The sequence below is a fragment of the Cyanistes caeruleus genome, chromosome 9, assembly GCF_971803275.1.
Source record: "Cyanistes caeruleus chromosome 9, bCyaCae1.hap1.1, whole genome shotgun sequence".
NCBI classification, from domain to species: Eukaryota; Metazoa; Chordata; class Aves; order Passeriformes; family Paridae; genus Cyanistes; species Cyanistes caeruleus.
In genome coordinates this window covers 17,535,136-17,560,050 of record NC_141709.1, presented here as the reverse complement: position 1 = coordinate 17,560,050, position 24,915 = coordinate 17,535,136, and the positions used below count along the sequence as shown (strand labels likewise).

At 39.3% G+C, this 24,915-nt stretch overlaps 1 protein-coding gene across 18 annotated transcripts in view; it reads right to left on the bottom strand.

Annotated features, from left to right (window-relative positions):
- The window catches only part of ARHGAP29 (Rho GTPase activating protein 29), a 76,386-nt gene that overhangs the window by 48,502 nt on the left and 2,969 nt on the right, over positions 1 to 24,915 (bottom strand). For 8 of the 18 annotated variants that reach the window (XM_086901862.1, XM_086901863.1, XM_086901856.1 and 5 more), the window contains exons 1-2: positions 3,644 to 3,755; positions 601 to 946 (exon numbers count right to left, since the gene is read on the bottom strand). In XM_086901862.1, the coding sequence (XP_086757988.1) occupies positions 601 to 862 (262 nt within the window). In that variant the 5' untranslated portion in view covers positions 863 to 946; positions 3,644 to 3,755. Of the gene's footprint in view, positions 1 to 600; positions 947 to 3,539; positions 3,817 to 24,915 lie in introns of those variants that run through there. The other 10 variants (XM_086901857.1, XM_086901859.1, XM_086901848.1 and 7 more) reach the window with 7 other exon arrangements.

Here is a 24,915-nt window from a genome sequence, read left to right as displayed (position 1 = left end):
CAAAATTTAGATAAAAGTTTTCCTCCTGATGACCAAAACTGGACTAATGGTATTTCCCAAAAGGAACAGGAACACAATAATGCACACCTCTCGCAAGCAAGAAAATTTGCAGTTTCCACCTGCTGGCAGAAGATGGTAAATACTTGCAAAGGAAGACAGTGTAGTCACACTCTACCTTAACTCAAACTACTACTGTGGAAGACTTTCAAAAACCAAATCAGCCTCAAAAACTGAAACATAACCAAAATAGTAATAGAATTGTTTGGAATTACAAAAAACACTCAAGTGGTTAAAAAACTAATCAGCCGATGGTCTCACAATTTTAAGCATCAGCCTAGACCTTAGCCTCCTAAGAGCTTATTTTCCCTTGTTCTGATTATGAAACAGATTGCACTGTTTTGGTGAGGAAATGCAGAACCCAAACTAAAACCCATCACTTCCTGTAATCATCATGCTGGGGGTGGGGAGGGAAAAGGAAGGGAGGATAAATGCTGAAGGTAAAGGGCAGGGGGAAACAACCACAGCAAACACTAGCTAAAACATACAAATAGAGTTGTTAAGAGTTTCAGAAAATCTAAGAATTAAGAACAACTGACACACCTTCTGAAAGAAATGCTTCCTTCAAATAAAGTAGCACATCTGCAAATTTTCTGACATCATTCACCAGTTGCATGATATATTCTGGATCCACAACAGGATTATCATAGCAGTCAGAGTTGGAGCTAATGCTGCTCAGAGAGCTGCTCTTGGTGCTGCGCCCCATTCCCCAGTTTCCTGCACTCGAGATGGTGAAGAAGTTGGAGGTAGACAGTCGGGCTAATCCCAAACCACGCTTGTTACTTCCACCGTTCTGTCGCAACATCCCAGCAGCCGCTGTGCTTGTAGAGCTCCCGCAGTCAACATTCACAGTCACTTGATGTCCATTGGACAAGCCAAAGGTGAAACCCTTAAAAATTGGGGAGGGGGAAGGAGGTGGAAGAGAAGGAAAAATGCTGATTAGTATAGAAATATATGCGAAGCAATATTTTTGTACCGAAAAGATGCAAAACTTTTTTCAAGATGACACTGCTTTACATAAAAATGCTAAACTTAGCACCATAAAGGCTTTGACTATTTGAAGTTACTTAAATTTGTACAGCAGGTAGATTGTTGCATAGAAAAAAAGAAATCAATGGCATGCCAAAATTATTTTAAAAGCTAATCATGATTCATGCTTATTGTATGAGAAAAGTTTCTTCCATGAATATTTAGAAATCACATGCTCTACATTTACCAAGACCTATTCTTTACTATTAAATGTTACTTCAACTGAATAAAATCACAAAAACACTTGATATGATACAGACTATGATCAACATCCCCTCTTGCATGAACCCCCAAACTGTACTCAGCATCCTGTTTCTTAATACACACTGTCTTAATACACAGTCTTGATGTCAAAGGATGAATTTTCTTTGTGCAGTGTGCCAAGCAAGAAACCATTGCCTATCACAGCATGTCTCAGAAAGGAAAACATGCTCAAAGTAGTTACGTGGGCTCTTCAGCTTGTTATCTATCAATATGAAAGGCAATCAAAAGAAAGACTCAGAAAAATGAAGAGAATGAAAAAGTATTTTAGTATCGAAGTTTATCTGCAAGTCTCAGTGCAGTTATCTTGAACAATGTTGCTCCGCCCTGAAAGTTCCACCAAAAAAATGCACAAATTTGGGGGAGTATAAACCAGGAGACTACTTGCATTCCTTTCCTTTAGGAAAAAAAAAGCGAACCAGAAAGCTACTGAAAATTTTGCCATGTCAGGTTAAGCGATTGATTTCAAAGCAAACTGCAGGTGGCAGAGTCAGGTACGCTTCCAGCAGCTCCCACAGCGCCTGCTGTTGTTCTCTCAACACCAGGAGAAATTCTCAGTGTTTACACCATAGGGGGAAAAAAAAAAAAAACAAAATCCAAACTGGAACACAACAGTTAAAAAGCAAACATGGGTTACAGACACATCTACAGCAAACCTTTAAATTCAATTACTTTACCTAAAAATAAAAGTTATTAATGAGCTAAAAAATACAGGTTAAAACGAATTCTCCTGCATATGTTTGCACTTGGTTACACCAACTGAAGTAGCAGCACCTTTACCACTTGGAACACTCCCACTAAGAATTTCAGTAGGCATTACTCTAATACACTTCAATTATTTTTCCATTATTTCTGTTTGCAGTTTAAAAATATCAGAGGAAACGTGGTCAAAGCAGTTGTTTTTGTAATTAATGTGCAGGCCTTCCAGGGAGTGTGTGCTGGGAGAGAGGGGAAAAAAACTTTAGAATTTAACACAAATTAACTGCTCTAATTTCTGTTTACTGCTTAAAGTCAGTCCATACAAGAGCACTCATGACACTATACAAATAATGCAGATAATTAAGCAATTCCAAACACCTCAAGTAGATTGAAGTGAGGTTTACATTAAACAGTGTTTAAGCAAGTTTCTTCTGTTCCCACATATAATTCTCATGGCTACAAAGCTACTTTGCAATTCTACCTTGCAATTAAGGCAAAACAAGACATATAACCTTCTCTCCTCCTAACAAGTGTGATATCTATTTATATCGAGAAAGATTTTCATATTATTTAAAAGACATTCCTCTTTTAAGTCTGGCCAGGTTCAGAGTCAACTTTTTAAGTAGCATGATGTGTTAGACCTGTTCCGGTGGCAAGTCCATGCTTTTAAAGCTGTGTTATTTTAGAAATACTGTCTTTTTTTGTACAAGCAGTACAATAATGCCACCACTTTGAAAATTATAAAAGTGATGACAAGTGTTTCTAAGCGGGAAAAACCTATGAAAACCAAAACTGAGCAGCTTAGCATAGGAGGCACCTTTTCCTCGTAAATATTAGCCCTTACGTCTGTTCCTCCTGTGTTACAAGGCAGATGGGGAACGTTTCCCTCCCAGAACACATGCCTTTCATTACTGAGAAGTGTTTCATATTTCTTCAGGAGACTCTGGCTTTGAAAACGAAAAGCATCCACCAGCTTTGCTATAAACGCCTCCAGACTCCTTTGCCTCACAGCGAGCCACTACCCGTCCAGACGGAAAAAAAAAAAGATAAAAAAACTAAAGCGCCAGATATTTCAAAAATTTGCTCTCCCAGCACAATCTCCCCGGTAGGGAGGGGAAGAAAGGGAAGGAAAAAAAAAAAAAAAAAAGGAAAGGAAAAAAAGGGGCCACGTCGCTGGCGGGCTGAGGGCAGGGCCGCTCCCGGTGCCCCGGGCGGGGGTCGGCGCTCGGCCCTGCCCCCGCCGCGCATTCCCGGCGCCCCGCGGCGGGCACTCCCCGCAGCGCCCCCGCGCAGCGCCAGCCCCGGGCCCGCGGCAGGTACTGGCCAGGGGCCGCCAGAGGTGCGGGGCAGGGCGGAGGTAGGTGCGCGGGGAAGCGCCCGGCACCGCTCCGGCGAACCGCAGGGCGGGACGGTGGGAGTCGCTGGGGCCAAACTCGCACCGGGAGGGGGACGCCGGGCCCCCTTCAGCCGTCCCCGTTCCCACGGCGGCTCACCGGCGCCGTGCCCCACGCTCGCCCACGGCTCCTCCCGGCGGCGACAGGCGACGCCCCACCCTCCTCCCGCCGTGGCGTTCCCGTAGCCCGCGGCCGGCGCTTACCGGAGAGCGGCGGCCGAGCGCAGGCAGCAGCCGGGCCGCCGCGGGCCCCTCGCGCGGCCGCCCCGCTGCCCATGGAGCGCCCTCCCCTCAGCGAGCCCCGCGCCGCCGCTGCCGCCCCCGGGGTCGCCACCGCCCCCGGCCCCGCCCGCGCTCCGCCATTGGAGGGGGGCCCCAGGGGCGGGGCTCCCGCGGGACACGCCCCCCCCGCGCCGGTGCGCGGACCCGGGCGGGAGCGGGGCCGGCGAGCGGAGCGCGGCAGGTGCGGCACGCGCACCGAGCCGAACCGAACCGAGCCGAACCGAACCGAGCCGAGCCGAACCGAGCCGAACCGCACCGCACTACGCTTGCGCCCGCAGGGCACCGCGAGCAGCGGGACCCGCCCGCCGCTGAGCGCGGGGAAAGGAGCCGCACAGCAGCAACTGCTGTACACACGAGCTCCAAAAGGGAGCAAAAGTCCAAATTCAGGCTGCGTGGTATTTAGCAACCAGGCTTTGCTTTTAAGTGATTTGGCCATCAAGAGACACGACACCGTGGCAAAGCACAGAACAAATTTCTCATGCTCAAGCTTCCCATGATTTGTATTCTGGATCCAGTTCATCATTAATTGTACAGCTTCCATTATTGTTATGAGTGATTAATGTGTGAGTGCACATACACACACACTTTCTACTATACTCAGCCCACTTTTATTCCTGGATGAGCTCTGTTGGCTGCTTAATGAACATGAAAGCAGTAACAAAATTAACATATAATGTCAGACTATAGCCCCAGCATGGGAGTGATTAAGCTACCCAGACAGCCCAAATTTTGGCATAATTTAGCTTCTGAATTAGGTTGCATGTGCAGATATATGCACTTTCTCTGGTTAAGAGGAAAGAGAAGTTGGAAAAGCAGAAATTTGCATCACCTTACAGAAACTCAGTTCCTAGCAACACCATGACCTTTAGACCAGAGTATAGACTTCTGTTACATCATCTCACAGTGATTGATAGTAGCAGTAGTTTTTCCATCTTCTAGAGGCAGAACTACAAACCCACACTTTATTTGTCGATAATACAAGGCCATTTAAATTCAGCTATCTTAGATCCGATGCCCAAGCTCTGGAATGGCATTTACTTTCAGTAATGAATCAAAGCCCTTAGCGTCTAATTCCTAGCCCGGTTCCTCAATGCTAGCAGTTTCAAGCTTTACATGTTCAATTTCCCCATCCTTGCTCCAGTATCCTTCCTCAGCCACTCCCATGCAAGATTTTGTGTTAGAGCAACAACCTTCTCCTTGGTTCATCCTTCCTCTCCATATTTGTCATTATTTATTCTACTGGAAGAATTATATTCAATTTCTTTTGGATTTCATAAAGCCTGAAATGAAACAACTAAACTAAAACAAGTTGTGACATTTCTTATCTCTAGTGTCAATGTCAAGCACTGCTCAATAACTTCCCCTTGAAAAATTCTAAATAAAATGTGACGTAAATTTAGAAATCCAGCTTTATAAGTGTTATAAATTCATCAAGTCTTCTAAGCATGGGGGAAAAAAAAGTAAAAAAGAAAACAATACTCTAACCTTCAAAAGGATTTTGATCATTCAGGCAATCGATACTGCAAGTGTCAAAATCAGGCCAGAGTAAACAATTGTAAACTAATTTAATGTGCAAGCAAGGAAGCATGGTAGGGAATGTGGGTTAAATAGTACAATCAACAATCACATCATCAGAAAAAGAAAGGTTTATTGTGGGAAAAGTCATTGAAACCATTAGATAAGTGTTCAATAGCAATAAAAAAGATAAACAAGAAATTCCACCTATACTTATCAATAGATAGAATACAAAGCAATGGGTACTATTTGGTGAGCCAAACCTTTGTTCAAAAGAAAAGCCCATAGCTACAGCAAAGTCTCTCTTCCTTACAGACACTTTTTGAAAACAGAAGTGACTTTATCTTGCCATAACTACACCATTCCCAGACACATTTTAGAAAATGCTAGGAGTAATAAACCCAGCTGTTCCAAGTATGTATATACTCTGCTGAAGTAGACATACACTTCATTATGCTCCAACCCCTCCATAGTCTTGTCTTTCTCATGTCAGTTCCCACATAAGCTAACCTGGGTCCATACCTGGGTTCAGCAAAATTATTGGTGAACTGCTTATTTGGAAAAAAAAAAATAAAAAAAAATCTGTTCTAGAGGTCAAATTGACATTGACAAAGAAATAGAAATACTAGGATTACATGTTCTTATGCTTTTGAAATATTTTTTCAGTTACTTTTGATTTAAAACATAAAAGTGTTCTACATTGTGGGAGGCCTAGCTTCAAACATCTTTTGAAAATAGTATTTGAGCCCACATGCTGCATTGTGGGTATGTTAAGTGAAGTTTTGGGTTTTTCTCAAAGTAAAACAACAAACAATTATATTTTTGCATTTTCATTGTTCAGGGCTTTTTTTCCTCCCTATTTTCAGTTTGGCTGCCAAATTGAATACAGATCGTTTGTACTTCCCCTGAATCAAATCTAGCACAAAACAGCTGCAACCATCTCTCAAACTGTACACTGTTGATTACCTTCTAAACTGCCTTGGAAAATACTACATGAAAGAGGAATGGAAATAATAGATCTACCTTCAAGAAATTATGTCTTGCATAAAAGGCCAGGTGTACATCACAGCTTACAACTTTTGCTGCAGCAGATAAACTGGAAAGAGGATTAAGGGTCTGACAGCTGCTGTATGTTGGTCACCCTTTACTAGTCCACAGAGTAAATGCCCCTCTCTAGTGATGTATAGCCTACAGCATCACTAATGCAGGCTTCAGGGAGGTAACAGAACATGATCAGATGAAAAGTTGCTTAATTTTTTTTTCTGCGCTTTATCCAACTATCATAGTTCAGTGGGAACAAACTATTAGGAAAATTATTAGGCAAATAGTGAAGACTGGGGCAATAAGAGGCCAATGTCTCAACAATGTAATCCCAAAAAAGAGACACAAAAATTGAATTTGTTTTCATTAAAAATGCTGAATTTTCATGAGAGCAGCCACTGAAGTGTCCAACTCTGTAAGAGCCAGGGTTTTTTAATATAGGTTTTTTTTCCTGATAGAGCATGTGTACACAGTGAAATAAAAGCTATAGCATATCTCTGTTATAATTAAAAAAGACAAACCAACAGAAACCAAAAACTCCAAGTCCCCATTTCTTCCTTCTTACTTTACTCACACAAAAGTCCCTTTGAAATCCAAAAAAATACCTGCCTGAAGAAAGCTGCTCTAAATTGCAGCCTCCAATCACTGTTTAGAGAAGAAACATTTCTAGATAGCAGCATTAATGTAACTAGAACTGGGAGAGTAACTTCTGTTAAGAAATTGGTTTCAAAATACTGTCTCTATTCTATCTATGTGCAGAAGTGCCAGATATTCTAGACTGGTTGGAAGACGTAAATTATGAGCAGATAGCTTACTGTAAACAATAAGCATTCAGTACAGAGCTGGGTATTTGCTGCTATTGTTACCTGCCACATCTCCAAGGGAAGCAACAGCAAAAAACCCAACTCTGGCCCCATGCTGAGGATCTCTTTAAATAATTTTTAACTAATTACTTAGAGAGGTAACTTGGTAGAAGTTTCTATCTTCTGCTTGCCCTCCAACAAGCAAAATTCTGCTCTCAAGAAGTATTTCCATTAACCATTTCTTTTCAAGAATTTGTATTCAGGCTCCTGCAAAAGGCCAGCATAATCTGCATATCAGAAAACCAGTCAAGTCTCAGCTTCTGTTAAAGGAAATAATGTGATATTTTTAGTAAATAAAACCTGCCCACTGCTATATTTTAAGTGAACTGTTACTGAAGAACAGCTAGAACTCAAACCTGAAAATTATTTGTTTAAAGTCTTAGAAAACACAGAAAATTGTTCCCCTAGCCCTACTGCACCTACTGATGGTTTATAAAATAATTTATTTTTTTCCCTCACAAGATCTTTTTGGTTGTAATAAATACCACCCACCTACCTGAGAACCCATCAAGATATAAGATTCATGCATGCTTCCTAGAACACCCGACATTTCAGTCAGTGCAGCAGATGCCCTTAGGGAAGCTATGTGGGTGAAACTACAGCAGCCACTATGGACTGGTATGAACCTGCAGAGCCGACTGATAGAGAACAGGAGCACCCCATCTCCTGCAGATGTGCCACTCACACAGGGATCAGCCATCTCTCTCTTCTCAGTACTAGTCTTCAAGGCAGACCACAAAGATGAGTGAGGGAAATGGAATTCATAGATTTACCATGTATTAAATAATGACATTTTTATTTAATGGCTCATTGTAATTCACCCCCAAGATAATACTTCCATGCTTTTTGATGTGATGAATGAGGTTTCTCTCTATGGGAGATATTCACTCAATCACCTCTCCCCCCTTAATAGCTGTCTTCTCCACTAATCTCTCCTCTATTTCACAATTATTATCTGGTTTTTCTCTCAGATGATCTAGCTGCTTTTTAGCTTAATGCAGAGCAGTTATTATCAGACCTGATGCCCCAAAGTGTTGACTTTTTCTTTTCAGTTTTATCAACTGACCTAACTTAAAACTGGTTCCCTGGCCTTCCCTCTTTTATATGGCATCCTGTCCTGCTCAGGGTGAGCTACATAACATCCTAAACAGTTCCTCAAAAATTATGCAAAGCTGGAAGCACAACGAGAAAAATGCAGCTGGACACAGAACAACTCCATTTGCTAATCCTGCAAGGAAAAGGATTGCCACTGGCATATACATCACCCCATTTCCAAATTCTTAACAAGCAGTTTCTTAAGAAACTTCCACCTTAACTAGCAATTGCCAAGGAGAACAGTGGGTGGTGAGGAATGAAAGGAAAGACTGCATGAAGGGAACAACTTCCAGAACGTTCGCAGCTTGCCAAACACAGTATTAACCAACAGTAATTACGGCACAGAGACCTGCTGCTGTGGGAGCCAGGAGGCCTGGAGCTACCACCCTGGCTCAGTTAGCCCCACCTGCCCTACCGGTACCAGCAGGATTTAAGGCAGAGAAAGCCCAACAATTAAGGGTTAGCAGAGAAACAGCCTGTTTCTACAGGGAACAGGAGGTTTGGCTGGGAACTCCTTGTAGGTGGTATCTTGCCAAAGGCTGTCAGCCGGGCGGCTCCTGGTCTGATGTGCTCCGGGCTGCAGCTGCCAGCTGAGAGGCGGCAAGCAAAGCTGTCAGTGCTGGATTTGCCTCGCAGGAGAAGGGGCTTGTGATGCAGCTTCTGTGGGCTTTGCCAATTTGAATGAAGGGTTGGAAGTCGATTATAGTATACAAGACGGTGTTACCCAGTTTCTGGAAGCCCTCAGGACAACAGGCCTGCAGGGTGCTGAAGGGATTCCTGCTGTCACTGGGTTTCTGTCTCACTGTTCTGGAGCACACAAAGTCCTTCTGCAAGTGCTGGCTATTGCTGTACTCAGCCTCAAAGCAAAAATTCATTTGTATATTCTTAACAGTATTTACTACTTGAAGAATTTGATAAATCAGGTAAAAAGAAGGTGTGGCTAGAAACTTTTCCTTCCCCCAAATTTGACTAATTATTAACACAACAGTAAGTCAATTCAAATGTAGTAAATAAGCCCCTTAATCCTCAGTAGTTCCAGAACTATTTTTAACATGCATTCCATTTTTCCTCTAACAATAGTTCTCTGCCAGGGAGAACAGTGTATTTCAGGTTGGGAGAGCACATAAGGTCTTCAAGTAGCAATCAAATGCACTACATGTGATTAAGTGGTTTCTACTTCCAGATCTATGCTTTTGCCTCTTCCTTCCCTCTCCTGCCTCTGATGTTGTGTCATGATTGTTTAAATCCAGCCCTGACAAAATGATCTAGGTTAAAAGAACCCTTATGGTTAAAGGTCTTGCAGTTTACTCAGACCATTTTGCCAAGAGAGCAAGTACAGCCTGCCTTGAAGGTGGCAAACCCGAATGTGCTAGCTTGTGATGGGGTGGGGAGCTGTAACCTCACAACCTGCTTAAGGGGAAGCTGGAATGGTTTTTCTCATTGTGGCTCAGGGTTTTCTGTGCTAGTCTGATGGACTCTGCTTGGCTTCCATACACAGTTTTGTTGCCAGAGATCATATTTTTGTGTTGGAGCCTAGACAAATAAAAGAGACATTCAGGTAAAGATCAGCACTGCTGATACCTTGGCTTGTAGGCAGTTTGTTTAGGAAGAGACTGTTTCAGATTCAGTTTTTATGACAATATATATGTTTGAGATACAGTGATGTATGTTTGCTGTGAACAAGTAAACACTGTTTAATGAGTGTAGTTAAAGCATAAAGCTGACCAATATTGGCTGGTGAGGACAACTGAGCTAATTATGATGAAATTGAACTGCTGTGCCTGTGTGTTGTTGCAAGTTTATCCACAGCTAGGGCAGAGTGCTTGGACACGGTGAAGGTGATGAACTGCATTCTCCTGTACATTACTAATGGGCACTATTTGGTATTTCAGGACTCAAAAGGACTGGGAAATAAAGATTATTCTCATTGCTACAGAGCAAGATATACTTTTCCCTTGACTAAAGCTCATAATGAAGCTCTGTGTTAAAGTAGAGCTGTGTGATGACTCTTCTTTCTAACTATAAAAGCAGCATCTGACCATAATACTAGCAAGGCTAGGAAAACATAATCCAGCTACAATGGCCGGATCTCAAGCTTTACTGAATTTCCTATGCTGGTCACATTACCTGAGGAAGTATTTTTTGTACAAGGAGCTCATTCAGTAATTTTCCTGGACTTTGTAACCGGAATATCTCAGTCCAGTTCTTTCTAACATCTTCTTACCAAAGTAAGTATTACAATCTGTTTGTGACACAGTAGTTTTAATCACCTGAATTAAGGGAGGTCTTTAAAATGACATTACACTTTATTGAACACTGGTATGTGTATGGATGCTAGAGGGTATAATATTGTTCAATGAAGTTGCTAAAGTGATTATGATGAGTTCACAGGTTCTGAAAGTACAGTGCTATTGCCAGTGTTTTCTGTGTCACTGAGTGCAGATCAGTCTCCTGTGGCAATATTGTCATGAGAATTCTGTGGCATGTCTCTAGACTAGCATTAGAAGAGGGCTCTACTCCTAGTCCTTCATAACAATTTGCTTAATTTGCGGGTAGTATTTCTCAGCTACAAAAATCTGGTCATCTCCGTCAGTGACAATTATGAATGCTTCTTGATCATGAATATGAGTTTCAGACAGAGCTTCTGGGAGAAGACTTTCTACTCCAGTTGACCTTTTCCACCCATCAGTATTTCCTTTCTTTCAAAATACTGGATCTTCACTCAAGTGATGTAATTACAAACAGAGGAAAGAAACATCTGCCATGCAGTTGTGAGACTTGTCCATGTGAGCAGATCTCATATATGTAAATAGAAATATAGAAAAGATACAGGCATGGGCCCTTTGAAGACAAGGTACTAAAGCTTCTGACATATCTCTGAGTTTGCTGATCCCTGAACTACTGTACAAAAGCTTCAGTGAAAATAGCGAACTCTCTGCAGTTTCTGATGGAGCAATTGTAGATGCCTGGTCCCAAGGGGCAATTTCTGAGTAGCTCTCAGCCCTGGTGCAGCACCTGAATTCCTGAAGGGGATTTCCTGCTGACCTTAAATGCTCTTTGCCCAGGGCACAGGTTGTTCAGCTGTCCTATAATGAGGTTCCTTAAATCTTCCTGCTCACAATACAGGGAGTGTAGATGCCTAATGCAGAATTACCTGTAGGCCATGGGCTGGGACGCCAAATGTTATAGTTCATCAGTCTCTCACTGGACTTGTCCCAAAAATTCCTAGTCCAACACCAACAGTGGTCTGTCTGTTTTGTTTTGTTTCCTGTTTTTGCTTTAAATAGTAGCGATGAATCTGATTAGCTGCAAGACAGCAGATGCTATGGCAATATAATATTTGAATAACAGATGTGAGAACAGACTCTGGACTTATTTTATACATGTTCTTTAATATTGTTTAACATTTTCTTATGCAATGGAAGCCATGTTTTCTGCTCTTTCAGAAACTCTCTACTGAATAATACACACAAAATCAGGACCATTATAATTTAATGTATATATGTATAAAAACCTGAGAAAATAACATTGTACCTAAAAGAGCAGTGTATCTTTTGAAATAGGATACTAATCACAGAAATATTAAAGTAATAGGACAGATCTATTTCTGTCATCTTGCCTAAATAAAATAATCCAACATGATACTTACAGATACAGGCTACCAAAATGTATAAAGTTCTGCTATTTTTGATTAGGTATATGGCATAAAAATATAGAATATAATTCACTGCATTTTATTTAAACATACATTATACATATACATTTTAAAATCATGTTTCATTCTGAGAAAAACCATAAATGGCTCGCATTTACTGATAGGTATTCAAAAGTAGTTTATTTTTAGAAAATATCATTTACAAATCTGTAGTTTTAATGAGAAATCCAAGGTATATATAACTAGAAGTCTGCAGTGTCAAGTACAAATAATTAACCCTACTTGTTTGTGTCCAAGTTATGGCTGGTTCATTGCATGTCAGCAGCATGGTGCTGTGTTTGATAACAGCAGGAATGAGAAATTCAAGTTGGTAGGTTTGCAAATCAAGTGAATCAAAAGGCTGCTGATACTGCCTGAGCTATGGCAGAATGCACTCCCACTGGAGACCCCCCTCAACTTCCTCCTGAATAAATTGTCTTGGTAGGAACATGTGAGGATGCCCTGTGAGTTTTCCCACTTTCCCCATGAGTCACAAATATGGGATCCCACACAAGACAGGATGCCTCAGTGATGAGACTTAGCCTTGTGTCAGGGCAGGATGACTGCAGGCGGAGTACTTTCAGTCTGACACCACTGACAGGTGCTCTTGGAAGAGCAGTCCCAGTAGGTAAAAGCCTACAGAGATGAAAATCACATTCTTCTAGAACCTGAGGACCTTACCAAAGACGGACCACAAACCTGGGCTGCTTCTTTTCTTGTCACCCTGACCCTGCTCTGTGGAACAGCTTTGGAGGCTATCCTCTTCAGACAGAGAGCCTCCAGTGCCAGATGCAGCCATGAAGCAGCATATAATCAACAAAGCCACACTGGCAATCTTCTTTAGAGCAGGAATGTGACTCCAGTGTTGCTGGAGCATTTTCCATCTAATTTCAGTAACTTCTCCCAAACAACAGAAAAATCCCCGAGACAGGCTTGGCTGCCAAACATTACAGGCTTTGAAGTCTGATGGCAGGTAAAAGCTGTATGTCAGTGACCTACTAAAACATCAAAAGGTATGTCAGAGAATGGTCTTGCAGGGCTCAAGCTGAAAGCTAAAAGAAAATCCTCAGAGATAATATTAAGGACTTCAAAGGTAGGAGATATGCAGAAGTTCAACAAGACTGGTCAAAATCAGACAGAGAAAAATTTTCTCTGATGAGTAGAAGTTGGAAAGGAAATAAAAGGCAGAAATATGTACTGCTTTTTATGGTCATATGGTACAGGTACTGTACAAGACACAGCCATCTTGTCTTCAAAGTGTATGTATCACTATGCTCAGAATATAGACATTCACAGTTAATGCCTCAAAAGGAAACTAAAAACAGATATCCATATTTTTCTTTTAAACTCGCGTATCTAAAGGTACTGTAGAATAGAAGTCTTTTTTAATAACATTATTTATCACAGTGTATCAAGTATGTAACAGTGAAACACACAAACATTCAAGATACACAGTGTAGCAAGTATGTAACAGTGAAACACACAAACATTCTTGATCTTGGTCTTGATCTTAAAGAGACTCCAACGTGTGGGACCTAACATACTCGAAAGTGAAGTCATTAATGTAAGAAATATATTAAGCTATGGATTCATCTCAATACTATAAACGATTTTTAATAATCTCTGGTACTTATCTCTCATGCAAGGATTTTTCAGCAGTAAAAACCTGAGAACATAGAATTTATGTGGGTAAGGCTTCAAAATAAGAATGACCAGGCTGGGTAAGACCAAGAGTACAGTAGAACCAGTGTCCTGCTTCTTATAACAGCCATGAATGGATGCTTAAGAAAAATATGAAACACTGGACAGGAATATTTTCCTGAGGTTCAAGACTTTTGCAGCTGAGAAACTTCCTGAGCCAAGCATGACTTCTGTATCTAGTAATTCTCAGTGAATTCCTCTCCCATGAACTTCTGTAACACTCTCCTGAAACTTAATTTTTAGCACATTCTGTAGCAAGGGGTGTTCCCAGCTTTACAAACAGACACTACAAAGAATTACTTTTTTTTCTTTTTTTTTTTTTTTTCCCTCTACTAGTTTTGATATCTGAGAGTCAAATCTACTGTGCTGAGATTCAGTCTGCATTCCTGGCAGGAAACCTGTTCTGGGAAGACAGGCTCTATCAGAACAAGCTGCAGGAACAGATTTTCCATCAATGCCACTGTGCAACAACTGAAATAAATTGGAAAAGAGAACGAAAGAGCAGCACCATATGATCTTGAACATCAAAATGACCACAGGACGACATGTCCAAAACGCATTAGAGCACACTTGTGTGTGCTTTTTGTGGTTTACCATGGTGCCAGAGTGCACAGGACTGTAGTTAAAATTCCACTGATTTTTTTTCCCCTTCCTTGTGAAGTTCTGTTTTCAATTTTCAGTGTGCAGCAGCAGTGTTACCAAATATGGGAGAATCTGTGACCGCTCTGGACCTATATCTCTGCACCAGGAATGCATAACATAAATGCATTTCTTTTAAAATTACTTTTTCCTTGTTTTTCCAGTGGTAAAGTACTGATTTCCTGTAGCCTCCAACATGGACAGAGAAGTTTATAGGCAAATGACAAGGTAGATCAGATTGTTCCTGCTTTTCATCCACACAATTAAAAAAAGAGAAAGAAACTGTGACAAGGAATGTTGTTGAATATATACGATACAGTAAGTGGATGAAGCTGTTCAGATCACCTGCTTCACGTGCAACATAATTTATTTTTTTTTAACCCCTTCAGGAGGAAAATAAACAGTTCTCTTATCCCTAGGGTGGTAGCAAGTCCTAACAAGGAAAAGCAGGACACATTCCTTTCTTTCTTTCTTTCTAGCCAATCACTGAATTGCTCCCAACACATTCCAGATCTGGTAGGATAGCTTAATTGTCTTCACCTGGAGGCCACTGCCTGAATTCCTGTCAGTTAATATAGCACCTACGGAGTGAGGCACTGTGATTTCTTTCTGATGAAAGTGGGTTAAGCACACAGCCCCATGGTCATAAGCAGTTTCATAGGTTCATTTGCACATGAAGATTTATGAGTTTCTTGGGTGTAACTGTGCCTATAGAAGTTTGAGTCCATAAGTGTCATCAAACAAAATTCCTTCCTAAAGACTTAGAACAGATATGAGAAAGATGAGGAACTGTTTATTGTAATAAGTTGTGGTTATGAGTGAAATCTTTAATTGCTTCCTTGCAATGAAAAGTCTGCATGGAGAAGGGAATGTTGCTGGTTCACTTTCATTGGTGGTGAAACAGGGAAATTTCTGTAATAATTCATGATCACGTGTGCAGTGTTATTCCATATGGCAGCTGACATTTTGCAAAGTTATTCAGACAGTAATTCTTGTCACAAAATATTGTCAAACGGTACTCTGGATCATAATTTCTCATTCTCACAGGTACCATTCACACAGAATGTCAAGAGGAGTCTCAAGTTTCAAATCAGTACTACGAAGTCAGTAGTAAAACAAGTTTCTGCATTTTTCCAAATGAGTAGCTAGACAATTAGACCAGAAAAATAAAAATACTTAAGTGTACGGACTCAAACCACAGCTTGCCATAGTTATGGACTTGTTCTATTTCTACCATATTTTATGAAGTATTTTGTAATAAGCTTTAAAACCTCACTTGTGTTGTCTGATTCTGTTCCAAGTGGAGTGAAATATTATCATTAATTCTGAAATAGAATTGAAAACAGTGTTTTAACTGACAACATTTTGACAATTTGATGAAATATCAGGGAGTCTGATACAACATCTTATCACAATATTGCCTAGATAGAATAAATTTCAACAGACTGTCATATAAATAAAAGTCAGAATAGCTCAGTGACAGCTCATCATTCATATGCCCACTGCAGAAATGAAAATAGGATAAGCAAGACCAGAAGGGCTCTAAGACTTGAAAATCATGGTAAACAAATCAAGTAAAAATGTGCAATACCACAACCAGGATGATAAGCAACAATTATTAACAATTCTATTTTCACCTGAGTGACACAGGTGTCTTTATCATATACAGAGCTCCTACTAGAGTGAAGTTAATGATATAGTTTTATTCTTAAGCTCAAAAGATAAATTTCTGTGATAAACAATAAAAAGCCCCTGACAATGTTGATTCACTTTGATTTTATCTCACACATCACTCTCCAGATACATCAACTACTTAGCTATATAGGCATTCTTGGGAACTTCCTTTTTCTTAATTTAAAAAACCTTATCATATCACAGGAAAGGAATGGAATATATGTTTCTCAGGTGTCTTGTATAAATATGCTTTTGAACTCTCCCATAACTACTGAAACATTACCCAAAGTAGACCAACAGTGACTTAGACTGGTTTAACCACTATGACCTACCTAACAGAATGAATATTCTCATTTAATACACCTTTGGTAAGTCAAATGGAAAGAGATCTGTAAATTAATAGCTCAATAGCTGGGCTACTAAAATTATTTCTGCACAATATGTTTTACAGATAATCCATGAAATTGAAGTTGGAAAGGCAAAGAGAGCTCTGCTGTTTCACCAGCAAAAAGCCTGTACTTTGTGCAGTCTCAAACATGAGATTTGGGGTTGAAGATCAGATGTGTACAAATAAAGAAAATACCCCACCTGCAGAATTTAAATTATCTGTCCAGAGCACAGCAAATGCAGGCACTGCTGTCCATAAAGTGTGTATCACAATTTCCTTTAGCATTTGGGTTCTCAGAGCGCTGTGAGCGGCAGCTGAGTCCCGGACAAAGCTAACGCTGTGGCACCATCCTGTGGCACCCCTGGCACTTGCAGGGCTCCAGCTGCTCCTCCTGCGGCTGTCACCTGCCTGTGACTGCTCCTTTAGAACGCTTTGGGCCTTTGGTTCCATCTCCTTCTGTGCCTAAGTACCACATTGGCTGCTCTAGCAAAGTTCCACCTTGTTCTTTGGATAATGGTCTGAAGGAAAGGGAGTTTTCCCTACTATTCCAAAATTGATTCAAATATACTCCTCAGCCTATGGCTGGTATGATATAAACAAATAAAATGTAGATTTGAGAGACAGGTATTTCAAAAATAAATATTGAGATATTCTGAAAATCTTAATTCCAAAATTCTGAAATGAACTGGAATAAGACTGTGGGAACAGTTTGGTGGGAAATATTTCCAAAAAGTCAGGATGGTAAATAACTTGAGAACAGGCAATGCAGTATCTCACTGCAAAAAGGAGGCAAAGGACAGAATTTACTCATGTCTGAAAAGCCTCTGAATTTTAATTGAGTTGTCTACAATAATTTAAAGCAAATAGTGGAGTGTTGAATAATCAGAATAGGCAAGATTATATTTGATTATCTGGGCTTTCCTCAAAAATAACTTGATTTTCTAGGCAAACACAATGCTGTCACACAATGTGACTGAAGTGAACATTAATAAAATACAATATATGGTCTACTCTGAAATTTATTCATTAATTTGTCAAAGTTGATCTTTTTTTATAAGGATTTTAGTACAGGGAAAGAACTGGGTAAAAGTGGTCAGGTACTGAATGATTTTTAATGGTGAATCCAATGTAGTCATTAATGACCTGACACAGATGTTACCAGTGCTCTATTGACAAAAAAATTGAAGATATCCTTTATAAATTGCTGAAAAAATGGTTGATTCCAAGAAATTGAGGCATGAAATGGAATTAAATTCTACAAGACACACTGCAACACTATACTTCTGAAGAATAAAAATTATGTAGCTTTAAAGCAAACCTTAGAGCACTTTAATCCTTATTCTCACATTTGCTCCACTTTTCTAATAGCTTACTTGGGACTTATTATTTTACTGAAATACAGCAAATTCAAAGAGCACAAGTGAAAATGTACCCAAAGTATTGGCTCAATGTGATTGGTTCACTGTGAAATTGCATTTTGTGGTCAAAAGGCAGATGACAAATCTAGAATTTTTGGAGAATCTTAAAGTTAGTTTGGATTATTGTGCAACAAGTTTGGAAGATGAGTTGAATTATTTTGAACCAATGAGGTACTGCTAATGTGACTACAATTGAATCAAATAAACTTGCAGTCTGAAACCTGCTACTGTGAATGGGAGGTTCCAATATCCACCTCCAGAACTTCCAAGGAAAAACTATTATGACTTTAAATTACATTTGCAGACCTCCCTCATTTTCTCTTTCATCCTTCTCCAGACTTTTGTTGCTCATTTTAACCTTCTTGTCTGAGATTTCAATTACCACTTTGCTTCCCTCCTTCACACAGTGTAGGAGTCAGTGATTTGCTTTCTCTAAAGCCCTGCATAATTCAGGCATGAGATCTTATTCTTACAGATATCCCCTTCCCAGAGCAGAGACAGCACCAGCTATGGTTGTGCTACCCAAGTCTTATTTCCATTATGAACAAAAGCTTCATTTTTTCTTACTGAGAAGACCTTGGAAAAAACAGAGACACGTGTTTCTGAAAATGTGAAGGTCCCTCTGCAGCTGGAACAATTTCTTTAAGCTGTGAGATGGCACAGAAGATGAGCCTGTTGAGCACCCACCTGAGAAACAGCAATTTCAGTAGTACATGAAGTAAACTCTGCAAAAGCCTGTAAAAGCTACTTGGTGCTTGCATGCCTTGATCTCTTGCTTGCTTTTAGCAGTTTTATTCACCCTCCTTTCCTGCTAGACTGCAGGCTGCCTTGGGCTGGAAGGTATTTCAACAATACAGTCCAGACAACACAATTGCTCTGCTTCTCCTTTACCCAGGTAGTCATGTGAGTCAAGCCCTATGATTTACAATTCCAGATTACAAAAGGAAATAAATAACAATCTTAAATTGTTATTAGGATTAATTAATTAGGATACAGGTGTTTCTGAACATCAAATATTTGGCCCAACTAAGTTTAGGAAAATAATTAGGAGGATTAAGTTTATATATCTTTTTGCTTAGTTAGACACAACTATTAGAGGTTTGGTCCATAGAGTATTTGGTTACTTCTGCTGCCTGTTTATGCTACTCCCACCAAGTCAGTGTGAAATAAACTAGCGTGTGAACATTCAGTATGTTAAGTAAGCTGTGATAACAACAAGGAAACGTGTCTTTACTAGTGGTAAAAAGTCACTCTCATTTCAGATAACAGGGCAATCGGCAGCTGAGTTTTGAATTGTAATGATGTAATTTGGACAATGGTTTCCTTAATATTTAAACTGTGTATCTTCTATTTATATGTTCCGCATTAAGATGGATGGTCTGGGTTCAGTCTTGCTGAGCTGGAGCAAAGAATCCTGCTCTACCCTGTAAACTGTGCCTTAGCTGGCAGGCAGAGAGGATGAGCTTTCAGCTGTGGCTTAGGGTGTAGTTCTCTGTAGGAAGGAACAGAGAATTTTCTCACGTTGTTTAGAGACATTCAACTTTATCCCTTAAGGCTGAAGAGTAATATTTTTCTTCCTTCTGCTAGAATGAGATAAAACTTCACCATTTATGTTTTCCTATGAAAGTAAAAAAGAAATTATTTTCTGTACCATAAAAGGAAAAAGTGTGCCTGTGAATCTCTGTATTTTATATGTATACATATAGATATACACATGCACACATATATACATATATATATCCATATACCTACAGAAACCTCCACCATTTCTTTCTAAAACTTGTATACAACTCTGGCCTGTATAGCATTAAAACAACAATCCTGATGGGTATCACATTTATATAATTATACCCATCAGATCCCCCAGTAAATTCAGTTTAAAATTTTAAATTCCAGAGGACATGGGTTAGACTAAAAAGTCCTGTTAGCAGTAAGATGTAATATTAATACATCTGTAACAAAAATTATTATTAGCATATCCGAGTAGCAATATATAATATTAGTAATAACATGTAGTAAAAACATCCTTTAAGAAAAAAATAACATTATTTCTTTAAAAAAAAAAAAGTAGAACACTGTGTAGTGGTTTAGGTTTGTTGATTTGAGTTTTTTGGCTAATGTATTAAATAATGTGGTGGGTTTAGTGTTGGCTAAAATTACTACTGTACTTACTTATTTTTTGTTGTGAGATATGGATTAGGAGGAGGGCAAAATAGGCTTAAAACTTAAAAGGTATGAAGAAAACTTTATTAATAGAACTAAAAGAATAAAAAAATAATTAGAATAAAACTTTTAGAACACTTTTCCTCCCCCCATCTGACTTTTTTTTTTTAACTGACAACATAGAGATGAAACTTGGGATTTTAAATCAGTTACTAACTTTATAATAGGCTTTTATCAGTTCTCGTAGGGAGAGGAGTTTTTTCTTGCCATGCCATGGAGACTCACATGTAGGCCAACTTTGAATGTGTTAGATAACTTACACTGGGGCAGCATCCTACAATGATTCTGTGACATAATTAAAGTAGTAGTTCAGATCATATTATTAGTGTTTATCTGCCTCAGCTGTAGAACTGTCATTCTTTCCATCATCTCCTCCCTCATACATAGTAAGTGACCGAGCTGCCTATCCCAGCAGAACCCAGCACAGGTTCATACAAGAAGACAACTGGGGTTGTTCAGTCTGGACAAAAGAAGGCTGAGAAAAGACCTTATTACTCTCTGAAGCTGCCTGGAAGGAGGTTGTAGCAAGGTGCCTGTTGAGCTCCTCTCCCAGATAACAAGTGATAGGATGAGAGCAAATGGTCTCACATTTCACCAGGTGAGGTTTAGATTGGATATTATAAAAAACTTCTTAACTGAAAAGGCTGTCAAGCTGTAGAGCAGGCTGCCCAGGGAAGTGGTTAAGTCATAATTTTGGCAAGTATATAAAAGATTATAAAATAAATATAGATATATATTCTCTATGTATAAAAGATTATAAAATATAGATGTGGCACTTAGGGACATGGTTTAGTGGTGGACTTAGCTGGGTTAATGCTGGACTTGATCTTAAAGGTCTTTTCCAATCTAAAGGGTTCTATGATTCTAAGATTTGAACTTGAACTCCCTGTAAAATAATTCTCCTACCATGTTTCACCCATCTCCTCTACCAAAAATTGGTAGCTCAAGTACCACAGGTTTCTGGTCCAGCTCAGTCCTCACCTCATTAAGTTGCCTTCTTTCAGCCTTTTTCTTCTCCAGGCAATTAGCTCTAAATCCCTCCTTTTGCTCAGTAGTTCTAAATGTCACCCTCTTGTTTTGCAACACATATCTACCTCTGCTTTCCTTGTCTAATAATTTAATTCCCTCCCAAGGCCAGAATCATTGTCCAACCCATGTAATCTCCTTGTCCAACTGGTCTCTAGGTTCTCCTTTCACTGCCTTCCTAACCCAACATGGCTCAGATTCCTTTCCTAAATACCATCTTGTTAAACCACTCCAGTTTCTGTACCCCTTCTTCACTGATATCTTGTCAAGCCATTTCTTTCTCTTCCATTCAGTCTTGCCTCATTCTAATGCGTTCCTTTCATTCCTAATGTGGTTTTATCTGCTTGCAATCAGATCAGGATTGATTGCAGGATAATTCTTAAAGTTAAAAACTGTTACCTATACTCAGTCACTGTTTAAAGCTGCATTTTGGCCCCAAACACCGATTGCAGGAAAAGCCTTGGAGCCTGCACAGTGCTTGATCAACAACAGACTGCTCAGTCTGTATGGAGAAATGTTGCAGAGCCTTGGATAACAGGACCTGTAAGGTTGGCCAATATGACCTGGGAGGAAACAGATGCTGCGTGGTTGCTTTAGAGAGTGGTGTAGGTTGCTTAGCTGCGGGAGCTGTGAGGGACATGAACGCAATAAATGCTGGAATCTCCAGCACTGCTGGTATCCAAAAGCCAAGAACTGTTACAGAAGGCATACAAATCTATTTCTGAAAAGCCTGAAATTTGTCAGTGTGAAGGAGCAAATGAAAAGCTAACTCAATAATGCTACATGAATATCATGTGTGACCTGTTATTAATGTATAAAAGCAGACCATTAGGGTCCTAGAATGTTCAGTGCCTCTGACACGGTTAATCAGAAGGGCTGCTATAATAATTGCCTACTTGTGAAATAATAGGTTCAGTTTTAGAAATTCATTTCAAGTTACAACACTGCTCCTTCTTCATCTACCTTTCTTCAGCTGGTGTGTAGCAAAATGGTAATTGACTCTGAGTGTTACTACATGCAAAGTATTGCATACAGAGGAGAAATTCTAATTTTACTTCAATTCTCAAGAAAAGAGAATTATATAAAATTATTATAAACTATACTGACACAAAACAACGATTAAGGACTACTGTGTTTACCAAGGACAGAACTTTACTAGGGACCATGCACTTAATACTAAATATTTAAAAGTTCCTGTAATGAGAGGAAGTAGGAAACGAGTTTCCAGGAATATACTAATAGGGAGAAGAGTTCTGTGGAGTGTAAAACTGTATCCCACTACTGAGACTAAGCAAATAGGTCTGCACATAGAATGTATTAAAATCCTCATTCTATTCGCATTCTTTCTATGTTACCAATGTTAAAATAACAAATTATACTTGTTCAAAGAACATGTCATCATGATATATACTTGTGGTCATAGCTCCTGGAAAACAGGAAGATGGGTCTGCTGAAGCTATTATGGTTTAAACCTAATGTCTGATACCTTATGACCAAATACAAGAGACAAATATGATTCCTTTTTTGAACAATTTTACCAATTTAAGCTCCATCACCTGAAATAAGAAGGAACCATGGCATAAATAGTGATGATGACATAGCTTTCCAAAAGTCATGTCTTTCATATAAATTAGTCTCTGCCAAATTCAATTCTGTTGCAAACCATGGTGATAAAATACAATGATCTAAAAGCTTGTTACATTCTCTAGATACTAAAAAAAATTATTTTCCCATTGCTTCATTCTGGGAAATAATTTGACTACATTAGCATGACATAAATTGATATCTAAACTGAGACAGAAAATTTATGCAAACTTTCAGTTTGAATCATTATAAATCAGTAAATACATTAATGAACAAAGATATAGTCAGCTGAGCAGCACTATTTATAAGGGAATTATGAGGCAATCTCAATAAAAGAATTAGAGCTCTACCTGTGAAACAGATACTAGTTGTAAACATATTTTAAATGCCTTTCTTTAAATTACTGAATTCAGATATCAAACTTGACAGCTTGACTTTGCAAAGATCTATTATACTGTTCATGAACACCTTTTCCATAAAATGTTCCTTAAGAATTTCTTTTGATTTTCTCACTTTTCAGTGAAAAGTGGAACACTTCATCAAGCATTATTCTAGGTATGATAAGGAAGTTAACAACAATGACTTTTGGTCTTCTATTTTTATATATCTAATAAAACATAAAACAATACAATATTTGAGATAAGCTAGAAATAAATATTGAGCAGTAAAATACCTTGGCTTTCAGATCACCAAAAGATATCAAGATTAAACTGAACTCTGATCCACTTCAGAACAAGCTAAACAGGAACATCTAGTTTCAGTTACCATTTTTCTACCCACTCACCTAGTCCTAACAAAGTAGGCAACTGAAGCTCAAAATCATACCTGAAACAGACTGTTCATAAATGCAGAGTACAGTATTTTGGAGGAAAATCTAATTCTGTACTTTACACAGATTGTCCAATTAAACTGACTCACAAAAGGAGTATCAGCATTCTAAGCATCAATGTGAACAACTCAGTTGAGACATCTTTCTGTAAATGTCAAAGTCAGAAGCCAATTAACAACAAAAGCAAAGAAAAACAGTAAAGAAAGTAAAACCGAGTTCTTAGTACAAATCAGGTGTTTTCTCTCTCTGCAATACCAGTGTGTTTCCTGGACCAGCAGAATATGAGTGATTATACTTACTGACATGTAAAATTAGAAGGGGTATCAAACACCATACTTTGGAATGAAATAATTGTGTAAGTATTTGAAATCAGAGCAAAATCCACTAAAAAAGCAGATATGTGGAGTCTATATGGTCTCTAAGAGTATCTGGTACTACCACATACAGAAGGAAGACCAGATAATTTCTGAGTCTGGTATAATAACAGTAATGTCTGTATATTTTCACATTTTCACCCAGACTCATAAATGATGAGCTCTGCTTATAAAAGGCAACCTGCTGTCCTGTGTATTGGAAAGGCATGAAGTATTAAGCAGGAGTTGCTTGTACAGAGGTTAGATCATAGTCACATCAGAAAACCCAAGTATATAAAGCAAAATTACAGACAGAAATCAAGGAATTGCACGAAGTAGACTTGTGTGTAGCAATTAAGCACTTGTGGGTTACAATGTCAGTTAATAAAGATTAGGAAAAGTACCCCTATCAGTGGGAAGGTGAAGCAGTAATGGCACAGAAGGTCTGAGACCATAATTTTAAAAGCCAATGCTCTGTACATGTAAGCATTTTTTTTCTATATACCCCTTATCTTCTGCCCATGCTATTCCCAGATTTTACTCACTGCTCAGAAAAACCACCTTCTCACATCTAAAGTTCCTGTAACACCCCAATAATCATCTAAGGGGCATGCAGAGGGTGGGTAAGAAAAGGGCAAGAACAAGAAGAGAAAATAGGAGGTACAAGGAAATGGAAGCTTGTCTTCTCTCTGTGTTCTGTAGATCAAAGAAAGCTTATGTCCATTTCAATTTCACCCTGTAGCCCCACTCTGAAGATCAAACCTGTGTTGTAATCAGCATATGGAGGCGGAGGCTTATGGGTGGTTGATACCAAATCTACACTACTTCACCTGCACCAGAGTTTGAAGTTCTATGAAGTGACTAAACATGTAATGATACCAGTAGGCAGACATAAATTGTATTAATAAGGCTTAATAAGATTATTGAGCATAATCTGTATCATTATTCATATACACACATTTGCACATCTATGAATTGATACATGACAATGTAGCTCAACTTCAGATGTAGAACCTCCTGTGAAACATCAAGCAGCAAACTTAATACCCTGTTGTAGCACTTCAGCAGAATGACAAAACCTTATCACTTAATGCTAATGACTGCATTAACAGAACAGTTTATTAATTTCCCTGCAAACCATGCCAGATTCT